Here is a 12,313-nt window from a genome sequence, read left to right on the forward strand (position 1 = left end):
ATAGAACTCAGATAGAACTGTGCTCGGGCAAACACCTTTTACCAACTGAGGCACTGGGGAGGCCTCATTTTCAGCATGTTCCTTTGCAGCCTATGCATGCTGATGCAGCTACCTACAGTACTTGGATGTGATCGTGCAGACTCACAGAATTGCTTAAGGTGTTGTCTTCTGAAAGTTCGAGAAAAGAAGGCATACTTGATTAAAATTAACCAGTGGACAAAGGTTAAAGATGAGTGAAGCAGTCACTAATGAGACAGTATGACAGGAATGAAAAAAAGCTGCTGTAATTCTATGATGAACAACTTCAGACAGTGACTCCAAAATGCTGTTTATTAATTAAATTTATTTAACAATTCCCCAACAAAAAATAAAAAATAACGTTACAGAGTTTGTTTATAAGTAAATGACCTCTTTCTGTATTCAAGGAGGCTCCCTTTGCAATTTCATGGGCTGATTATAGTCTTTGTTTGAAGTTTTAGTATTCCTTTTTCCTTGAAACAAAGGTAATAATGGCATGCATATAAATGCACATGAGATTTTCTGTCATTCCAATTAGGTTTTCATTAATTCATGTCTTCTGGTTGTGAAGGTTAAAGGTCTTTCACGGATCGAAAGGAAGTGGAAGAGCTAAAGAGGTATCGTGTAAAGCAGTGACTTTTTCTCAAAATATTTCTGCCTTAAAAAATTTTTGAACACCTTACTTAATTACAGTTCAACACATCAGTCTCACTCCATTAGATTTTATTTTGCACTCCCAAGAGCATAAATAGCAACATTCTCAAAAGTTTTTTTCTCATTTGTGACTGCATACAGCCAGAAAAGATAGCAACTGTCTGGCCATATATTAATGTCTTGAAAAGAGCAGGTTTACAGTGATACACTTGGATAACCTTTTAAACAGAGCTTATACAGTATACAGTAGGTATTATTGATAATGATAATGATAATAATTATTGATAATTCCAAGACTGGGACCACTCTTGGGCTCATGTTAGTGTCAGTGTGTTCCTTTCGATGGACAGGAGACCCATACAGGGTGTATCCTGCCTTGTGCCCATGGCTTGCTGGGATGAACTCCCCTGCAACCCTGTATTGGATAAAGTGGGTAGAAAACGGATGCATGGAGTCCCAGGTACTGGGGTTGGTAAACCCCTGGCTAATGAGCAGCAGTGACTCATCATGTAAGAGCTGGTTTCCATAATAATTCTATCAGAAGTGCTGCCACATGAGCTGGTGAAAAACAATATTCACATGTTAGGAATTATCCTTTATTGACCTGGGCCCAAGTTGAAGTTCTTTTGAGCCTCAATGTACTTTCTACTTTTTGAAATGGAGTGAAGGATGTCCTTGTGTATTTCTTGCTTGGGTCAGGGGGATTCTTTTTGCATATATTTTGTTTTTTTAGGAGAAGCTGGGGCCAAGGCATCGCTGCGCCCCCCCCCACTCTCTCACATCTCACAGCGAGTCCCCATCTAGGCTGGGCTAGGCTGTAGTAGCCAGCCTCCGTCCTGAATAAATCCACTCCCGGCCCTACTTGAGATCAGTCTTTTAACATGGTGGGTATGGCCCTCATTCCGTTTTATTGTTTAGGTCCTCAGAGGTTTTTCTTTGTGACAGCAGTTTGAACCCAGAGTTTGAATGTGCCGCACTCTAACCACTTTAACCTGCAGTGGGAACAGTGGCTGTCATCTCCTGTGCTGAAGTGTGATTACTTTTGCTGAACCCTATTCTGGGATTACAAAGGCAAGTGAGTGACAAATAACAGTCACCATCATCTAGGTCAGATATAAAATGAATAGGGTTATAAGATGAGAATTTAAAATTGCCTATTTTTACTTTAAATTTGACTAATGGACCTCAATCAGGTCCATTAATAAATGTCACAAAGTGATATTTACAAAAAATTCAGGAAGACACCTTCCTTGAGCTTAAACAGAAGAAGACTTTCCACTTAGGAATGTTCTTGGGTGATGTACAGTACTGTATATGCCAAAAAGAAAATGGTCCTTTACTGTCCTTGGTTGTTTTGGCCAGGATTTCTCACTCATAGAAATCAAATTCCTTATCAAGTTCCTGATATTTCTCTCAGTTTTCTTTATGTACTGTATGCCATCACTACCTTTGTTATAAATTGTTATTTTTTAGCTTATTCTGTTAAGGACTGGTAAGTAAAAACTACAAAAGTCAATTCTTATGATTCCATGTCACATTAAGGTGTGTTGTGTAGGTAATAGAAGAGTTACACCACATGTAAACTACTATAAAACTGATACAGTAGTCCATAATCCTTACCGGAAAGACAGAGCTGGGAAAAGGAATGCTGTCCAACCAGGTGATTTCCCTTTCTGAGCGACAAACATACAGAAAAAGTGGGCAGCTCAACATTGTTTTCTTTAAGACATGTCCTGCATCAACAACAGGCTCAAATTAGCGGTTTGTGCTTACAGAAGACATCACATTCAGCAAAAAACTTCAATGACTGCATAGCCACCAGATGAAACTGTGTCCTATGCAAAAAATCAAAACAGCTTGTTAGAGAATGTCAGCATTTCTTTAAGGGGGCTTCAACCTTACTGGTGCTTAACTTTAAGGTTGAACCCTTTCCATTCCTCAATCAGATACTGTTGCCCCAACCACCAAATACATCTTTATTATGATTAAAAGCAATCAATACAGGGACATACTGTAGGAGCATGTGATTTTCTTCACAATATGTTTTACCTGTTTTGGACAAAGGAAAACTGTTGGACAAGTATGGGGTAGGAAGAGATGAAGATTCTTTAAACATCAATCAAGCGTGAATCAGAACACCACAGTCCTTATTTGGGAGGCTGGCTTTTTAACGTAGTAGTCCTAGAAGCTCTGGTTATTGGTGTGACTCACTTCTTTCAAAACCCCATTGTGGTAGTCAGTGTCGTACAGGCCACCCCAGCACCCTCACAATGAAGCGGAGTTTGATTTAGAGAGAGAGAAAAACAGAGAGAAGCAGAGAAGAAGCACTCGTCTTGAGCCTCCCTCCCCTACCAATTCTTCCCCTTCAGTCAGCATAGATGATGAACCCAGAAAAGGTGCTGTACTTGTTGTTATTGCCCCCATGGGCTTTGCCTCCATCTAGCTTGATATAAACCTCGTCTCCTGCATCCAGATGCAAGATGACACTGTTGCTGGCGTAATCGTAGTTCTGGTCTGCATCCTGGGCGATGGCACTGGCTCGTACCTGAGGAGAAGAAAAGACTCTGTCAAGAGTGAAAGAAATTTCCTAGTATTTTGGGGTGTAGTGTACTTTTTGCAGTGGTGCCCTATTCATCCAAATGTGAAAGGTTTAGTGAATTTGCCTTGCTCACCAGCTTAAATACTGTATTTGACAATCCTATTTCCTGTATTTTACTAGTAACTCATAGTATCATAGTATCATAGCATGACTCATTTCAGTCTTTACTTTGTACTCTTTACTTAGGTATTATGCAATTTCTGGACCTTGGAATTGTGGTTAAATCAATGTCAATGAAAACTGTTAATAAAATCTGTTAAAATTAATTAGTTATTTTAGGGAATGCAAATCACACTTTAAAAATTCATAAATGATTAAGACTGCTGTAGCCATTAATAAAAATTTAATACATTACTTTTTTAATTAGTGTTACCTACTATAAAACAAGATATTTGGCACAATATTACTGTTTTCATCAGCATTATTGGTTATAATGGGCTTATACAACACCTATTTTGAAGTGTTACAGGAATTTGAAAACACCATGGGGAATTTCCCTGTAAAATTCTATATACATTTGTACCTCTGTCTAATCAGCAGGCTTCTCCATCTTCCTTTATTTTGTAATCTAGTATGCATGAAGTATCAAAGGTCAAATAATTATTATTTATGAAGCTACTGTACAGTGTCCAAGCAATGTGATGCCATACAACTCTACTTTTTACATGGTGTAGAAAAATGAAAGCAATTGCATAGACAGTGGCTATACAGTATTTACTGTCAATTAATTTTAGAACATAAGCTTATCATAGAGCATGAATCAGTTAAACATCAATTAAACCCTTTTTTATCTCCTTTAAAATAAAATTGCCCTTTTACCTTTTTATGTTAGGCATAAGCTTTCACAACTTTTTGATCTTTCAAATAATGCACAATTGTTTCTTCAAGACTGACATTTTTAAAAAAAAAAAATCTCCTGTACTGTTTAGATTGTGTTCCAAAGTGTTCCACTGGGTTACCTTTGTTGATGTACTGCCTCTAACTTTCCCTGTCAGCGAACTATGGGCAAAATGCCTAATTCATTTCTAAAGGAGTAGACAGTTTGCCCACAAGGGGAAAAAGGCCATTGTCTCTTTTCTTTCTCGCCTTATTTCAACATGCGGAACCTGTGCTGAATATGCATTTACCTCTTTTGGATATTCTTTGCATATATACAGTGCAATAACTATATATAAAGAAATCAAAGACTATTTTCTGTTCGTCTCTCATTTTGTACATTTTTGAAAGTTCACCAAAAAGTTTTTTTTTTCCTTTAAAGACAACAAAGTTTGTGAATGATAGGATCGCATCTTCTTCGTTTGGTTTATAATTGTTCTGAGGATCTCATTCAGTCATTCAGGAGCAAAGATACTGGCTTCAACTATGTGACAGAGTACAGTACATTGTTCCACACTCACACAACCAGTTGAGCAAAAAAAATGCCTTGTTCCTGTGTTCTCTGTTGAGTTACACAATAAACAGCATTGTTACTATATTATGTGAAGTGCAAAGACTCACCATACAATTTGTTTTGCATTTCTCTAACTGAACCTATGCATCATCAATTTCTAAATAACATGAGCTTCATGAGGCAAAAGTTACTCTATAAAATGTATATACAGTATATATACTGTACATATGTAACTATCAGACAAGACAAGCTTGCAGCTCATGAGTATCTCATGATTGTTATGCAGATGAAAAGTGTGAAAGGAAGGGATCTCACAGTTATTTTTTTTCAGAACCTGAGAAATTGGTTATTTTTGGGCTGCAGGATCTTGGTGTTTTTCCCTGACACTTATACTCTTTTGTAACACTTCGGCTCATCTACAGTACATTTTTCAATTGTGTTTTAATGTTAAAGCACAAGGTAAGACTAGGCTGAACTTACAGAAAAAAATGTGTTTAACCTATTAAGATGTTTCATAGTTGTAACTGAGATATACAAAAGTATTAAATATGTATTAAAGGAATCATTTGAGCAGAAAACCTTCAGTTGCCACTGTTTGCTTCCTTTTTATAGTTCACTTCCAAAGAGCAACATTTTATTGAACTGATTTGATCATTATCTGATGATACCATGTACCAAATACCATGAAAAAAAATACATGAAGTAAAATAAATATTTGGAATGGGACCTTATTTAAATCAGCATGGCTAATCTAAGAACTCATGACAATATAATGAATTTTGTTTTATCCCCAACCACCTCAGACAGTCATAAAAAATGAAAATACTCTTTTAAATTGATCTTTCTGTATTAATTGTATCACTAAACAAATAAAAATGAGCTAACAGATATCAATTCAGTGTACCTGACGCCCAATCTACACATTAAACTATTATTAAGCGAACACTTTGCATTGGACTATGTTCAATTTCATGGCTTTAATCATTTTCACTATAAGGCACAGAGGCTGATATTGAGGTGGAACATGATAAATATGCATCTTTATAAAGGGAGCATCAAGTAAAACATTTGCATATTGCATGTGATGAAGGGTTTCTGCTTCTATACAACCTATTTACCTTGTCCTAGTAATGATGACTTTGCTCACATTAATCTTGGTTAAGCACACTCCATCATAGGAAAGGCAGAGTGCATGAAGGCACTCATATTTGGCATCCCTTCCTTTGCATAATTATTCTTGATCCCACCTCCCTATACACTCTTTTATTAAAACCTAAATTTTCTCAGCTTCTCCTATAAAGATTACCCACCTACTTTCTCTACCTTATTTACTATTTTATTTTTTTTTAAGTTGTTTTTAGGTTGATTGTATTTGTTCCCAGTGATCAACGTTTCGCAGCTCACTGAGTTGTTGTTTTTTCCAGAGATAGATTCAAGAGGAAAGCAGGAGACGTCTATGGAAATGTCCACAGAGGTCAACAAAGAGGAAGGGAAAGAGATGTTTGACTTATTCTGTGGCATCCACTCTCTTTCCATATGCTAATTCTCATTCATCTTAATCCTCTCTTTTTGTGACTGATCCTGTTTGGGTCAAGGACACTGATCTACAACACCCCCTGGTGTCTGTGACATACAGTAGCAGCAGTCAGTTTCCTGATTACTTATCTTGTCTCTGTCTTTGAGACCTCCCATCTGTCTGCAGCTCTTAAGACACAGGGTGTACTTATGAGTCACTTTGTGCTGTTTAGACTCCTCTCTCATCTGTGATGAAAAGCCACATTGCTACCTTGCCAGGCAATGCCCTACTCCTCCAGTTGCATACACCTCCTGTCAGCCCTGGTCCAGCAGGCCATCCCTGTTCCTCAGCAGTGTACATCTACACTGGTAGGATGGGGCAGATTTTCTATCCACACAATTCACCTGTCCAGACTTGTTATGTACCTCAGCATTCATAGTATCTTCTTCGAATCATCCCGACTTGTGCAGTACCATACTGTCGTTTGATAGCCCAATCTGTGTCTAGGGAGTCCTCATTGACTCAATGGCTGGAGCACAGATGAAAACTAATTTCCTTTCTCCCTGAATGGTCAGATAGACCGATGGGAAGAAGGAAGTTGAAGAAAGAATAGTAGGTGACCAAGAACAGAACTTTGGGGGATACCAACTTGGAATGATTAAGCAGAAAAGTGTGCTAAGAGGCCTAATGTGTGGAATAATTGAGGTAGCAGCTGGTAGTGTTCCATAGCATCAGCCTCATGATGCGCGGTTGAGGAATTAATAAATCAGTTCAGACTATAAACCTTTATTTTCTGCTCCCAAAGGCAGAATTCTGTCCCGTCTGATGTACCCAAACCATTGCAATCTAAAGGGAGAGGGGGGCAATTACTGTTATTGACTCCTTTGGTGAAGACATCGTGCGTGGATAGAAGGGTCTGAGAGTTCCCTGGATTTTAAAATGTTATGCAGCTTAGATGCCTTTCAGTCTTTTGTTCCTTCAGTGTACCATGGGGCATCACCTTGCCCTCCCATCCATTGCTGATTGAGTCACCAAAAAGTTGTCTAATCTCTCTTTGATATTACTTTTGTTGTTTAAAAATAATCCCACCCTGGATGAATCTACCTCTACATTTGACACAAAGCTACTGTAGATAGTTGGATGGTAGTCCTCACTGGGATGCAGTCTTGGACAATACAGTAAGTTCTCTTCTCCAATAGTATTTCTGGACGTGAATAGTGTTTCTGTGCCTCTAAACAAGCAAATATTCAGCGACAAATCCCAAGTTGTCATCAAAATTCAGGCACAGCATGTTTTTGTCACAGGTTTTTCAAAATGAAAAGATGTATTCATTGTCTTCTGTGTGAACTTATTTTTACAGGATGTCCATATTCCTAGTCATTTAAGCAACACGGAACATTTGCTCTACTGTCATATGAATGATAGAAATTTTATACACAATCTGATGCTATCATTGCTCTTAAGAAGAGTCATCAAAGGCTACAACATTGTTTATATGGGGTCCTACAGTACCTATCTTGGGGGTTTTAACATTTTTGTACTTGAGGCCAGTATATTGTTGCCTCAAAAAGTGGGTTAAACTGTCTGTCTTTTTTTTACCTCATTCCATCCCATCATAACCCTTTCTTCAACTCTTTAGATCATTCTGCCTAGAGAATGGAACGGTTCTTATTGCTTCAACCCTATGGCTGGGTTGTGGTTGCCTCAACATTGAGTAATGACAATGTACAGTATACAATGCAACACATTGTACATATATAAGCGATTCCAATATTATTTGGTTTGAAAGAAGCCACACCACAACTTACTTGTTATGCACTTTTAATTAAAGAATGTTTATTGGGAGTTGTTAAAGGTTGTAAAGGAAGCTATTTAGAAACATTTACCCTAAGCCAATACCTAATGTGACACCTATTGCACTAACTAGATCTTAAAGGGGATAATTTTAGGAAGCTCTCAACACAATTAGTGCTCATAGCCATAGGCTGGTTACAGGAGTCACTATAGCATGGAAAGCCCAGGAAAACCTGGCAAAGTTTAAATTGCCTGTCTCCTGGCAATATTTAACTGCCAGTTGGGAGCTTCTGGTTATAGTTGGCTATTGCTGTAATATAGCTCTGCACCAGCTGGCTGTAAAAATCTGTATTCTGAGCACTTGAACCACTTGGGAGTCCAGTGTCACAAAACATTTCTCACACTGTTATGAGTCAGAAGCTTATCTTTAACTATTTCAGTGGAAAATCATTTTTTTCCTCTTTTAATTCAGATGCAGATGGAAAATGGCAGAGCTATTATGAATTTAACAGTTTGCATAAGTCACGAGATCTAGCAATAAATCACTAGGACTGACAATCTAACAGGTTTTGATTACTGGTAACACTTTTGCCCTCCAAGCCCTCAGTCGAGGGAGAATCACCATATAAATGGTGCAGCATTATTTCTCTTTGAAGAGGCTATTTACTATATCTGAAATAAAAAGACTGACAGGAACAATTAATAGGTATTTTCGCTCTTTGTAACTGTTTTTTTTCATAAAGTTTCAACCTGACTAATTAAAAAGCATTGCTAAGGAAAGTTGAGTACTCTGTTGTGAATACACCTGCATACACCTGTGCTGCAGCAGAATCACAGCTAACTGACTCTGTTCTATTTACAGGTAGCCCCAGATTACATCAAAGCCTTGAACTCATACGTTCTACATGAGGTACTATGTATTCACTTTATAGGCAGGGAAAGTTGTGATTTAACCTGGGTCTTCATTCACACATTTCACACCTTTCCCAAAGCCCTCATGTACTTCATACTGAGACCCAAGTAATTGTGTGGTGTTTACAGTTGACAAATGACTCCATATTCACTGGACACTTTGAGAGGGGATTGGTCTTGCATATTCCTTCCAAATTAAAGTCAATTATCATGCCAAATGAGAACAATTAAATAATTTACTCTGTATTCTACAAGAGAGTTAACACCTGTTAAAAGCTCTGAACAAAATATCTATGTTAATTAGGAAGATATACAGTTGTACAGTATATCAAATAATAGATAACAATACTGAATTTCTAATATTCATAACTGCAAAATAAAATTAAATAAATAAAAAAATAGAACAAATGCAAAATGGATTATTCAGCTTTGAATTAAAGTAATGAGCTTCTCCTGTCTACTTCCTGGTTAAACAGAACCAAGCATTATTCAGTACAGTGAATTTTCTATGACTGGTAACAAGACTCAGCAGGACAAATCTGGATACAATGAGAACACATACAAAAGGAGTGCGAAAAACAAATGACAATAAAGAAAATCATGTATAAAATGTGTCTTAAAACATTAAACTTTTATAGAACTAAAGCATTTTACATGTAACTAACTTTCTTGGCATTATGTCACACCACTATTTTGTATGCCAGTTTCTTGGCATCTTGGTGCAGTCAAAAAAATCCATGACCAGCATACGAAAATACCGTCTGTCAACAACACAACCCCTAGAGGCATAACAATACTGTATAGATAAACCATCCTGGAATTGTTTGTTTTGGAGAAAAAACTGCAAAAAACAAGTTAAACAAGTTAATTTCACTTATAAATCTCAGGAGAGCATCATAGTCTTATGACTTTATTATATCACATAAGTCACAGCCATGGGCAATGTTACATCGTAGCTGTTGTCCTTTGTGTATGAGTATACAACATCTGCACTTCAAGCTGAATGCACATTCCATGTTTTCCTTGATGCAGGACCCAGAGTTGCAGCCTCATCAGTGTGGTTCAAGTTAAGAACAAAACACCAGCAAATACTTGTTTAACCTATTCGCTGAAGAAGAGTGTATCATTTAAACTTTATGAAATTATTAAATATGAATGGGAAACCGTCCATGGCTCTGTGAAATCCATTTTGAATTAGATGTTAGATGGTATTATTAATTTAGTTTTGGAGATTCTGCTAAAGTTTTCTGAAAAGAGCCAGGGCAAGTGCTGTAGTAAGATATTATATATTAATTTTAGACATGTTGGCCGATTTTCAAAACTGCTTTTTTATAGGATTTTATGTTTCTCATGAAACATAATGGTGTAATGAAGAGTGTCAGAGTGAGGTTATCACTATTTGTTTGTGCTGACCCAGAATTTTTGTACATTCCTTTACATTGACTGATGATAATAATAATGCAACTGTATTTGTGTAAGCTTTTCAAGAAAATGAAAGCACTGAACAATATTGTAAGCTCTATACACATGAGAGGGAAAAAGACAGAGAAATATCAACATTACATAGAAAAAAAACTGAGTAAAACTAAAAATATATGAACAGATATAGTGATAGGACAGGTTTTTAACTGAGAATTAAAAACTTTGACAGTTGCAGAGTGTGTAATGGCTTTGAGCTACAGTACCACAGAATACAGCTGCACGTGAGAGCCTGCTCCTTAGCAATGATTACATCTGAATTCCAAACAATATCCTTACAGTACACTGTAATATACTGTTCATTTACAATGCTATGGTGCAAATAATAGTTTGAACATAAAGTTGTTTCCAAAAAATCTCAATATCAAACTGCTATAGAATGCTTTTTTTCCCAACTGGTCACATACACAAGAAACACATCTGCCCACGGCAACGTTTGCTGTCTTATCATTTTCTAATTTTTGTTTGCCCTGAAGGTACTGTAGGACATAGGCATACAGATACAGGAGTGCCATCAACAGAATGGAAGCCACTCTCACTGATGCTTTGTGCTGGCAAGTAACAGAGGTTGTTATTGCACAGCTAGTCAAGGGTCTTCCATCGTGTATCTGATGAAGCATTGCAATACTTGGCTGGAGTTGAGTTTCTAAGTGACCCCTGACAATGAGGACTTGAACTACTTGAATTGAAACCAGCAAGATCCATGATAAACGACTCATCATGATTTCCAGGGAGAGGCCTTTAATGTATGAGCCGTACACTAACCCCATAGGCACTTCATCTGTACTTCTTTCAAGAGAATTTTTTATTCCTAATGAAGAAATAGGAGACAATATACATTAGATTTAAATCTAAGCAACATAAATTTATAGTGGTTTAATGTTTCCTGACAATATGCAGTCATCTGTTCATTATTACTATAATTTCCAGCTGTGTTATAATAAGTTCAAAATGTAATTAATTTTATTTTGGGTGACACAACCTAATCTGTCTGCTCTAGAAAGAATCTTTGGGTGATAAAATAGGCAATTAAGAGCAGAGCATTTCTTCATTTTAATGTCTGCCTCACAGGCTTACATATTTGCTGTAAAGCAGATATAATGGAGCAGATCAAAGTGATGTTACCTATATACTATATGCACAGTATGTGCTGACCAATCATTTGTCTAAATTGTTTTATATTGATTGATGATAGCTGTACTTCATTTTAAAATTGATCACACTACAGTGTTAGATCCGCTGGGATTCAACAAGGATATTAAGTTGAGTTCCCATTTTTTCTGTGGCATTTAATCCCTGAGCAAAAGGATGATGTCTGCACCAGGAAGAATTTTTAAATCTTCATATGGAGTGTAAATAATTGATAAATATGTTATGATTTTTCAAATGAGTTTAGGAATGAGTTGTTTCAAAGAAAACATCATAAATCTCTTCAGGGTGTCAATCTTTAATGAGGATGGATTGCTCAAGTGGAGAGTCCCCTGTGATTGTTTTTTAATAGGAGCAATGCAATGTGTAAACAAAGCATTGTGCTTAGTGTGCAATAAAATCAATTAAATCAAAGCAAAAGATTTCAACACAGTTATCATTCTTGCTAAGCAAAATGCAAAATACCTTTTTTATTTTTCAGAGGGCGATGAAATCAAGAGGGCGGTGGAGCACTTCCCCGTAATGGTGGGAAGAGTTTATAAGGATGGATATGGCAAAGACTGGAGATGAATATTTAGTTTCCTACCCCCAGGATGACAGTCTGAGTTTTAGAATGGTATAAGACCTCTAACTACAGCCTAAAAACAAAATCTACTGCTGCAATTTGAAATGTCTCCGAGATTGTGCAAATGAACAGGGAACAGCTGTGCTAATGGCTGAACTCGTCTGAACAGTTGTACTAATGTATCTAGCACTTTGGGCTATCGACAGTGCAGTCCTGATGTGTGTATTAATTAAATAC

The 12,313-nt window shown here is 36.9% G+C and overlaps 1 protein-coding gene across 1 annotated transcript in view; it reads right to left on the reverse strand.

The window, feature by feature from the left end:
- Positions 1 to 323: 323 nt before the first annotated feature.
- Positions 324 to 12,313, reverse strand: part of c1ql1l2 (complement component 1, q subcomponent-like 1-like 2) — a 37,991-nt gene continuing 26,001 nt past the window's right edge. The window contains exon 2 of the mRNA XM_088906144.1: positions 324 to 3,217. Within this exon, the coding sequence (XP_088762270.1) occupies positions 3,038 to 3,217 (180 nt within the window). The 3' untranslated portion in view covers positions 324 to 3,037. The remainder of the gene's footprint in view (positions 3,218 to 12,313) is intronic.

The sequence above is a fragment of the Atractosteus spatula genome, chromosome 26 (genome assembly GCF_055471065.1).
Source record: "Atractosteus spatula isolate fAtrSpa1 chromosome 26, fAtrSpa1.hap1, whole genome shotgun sequence".
Lineage (NCBI taxonomy): Eukaryota > Metazoa > Chordata > Actinopteri > Semionotiformes > Lepisosteidae > Atractosteus > Atractosteus spatula.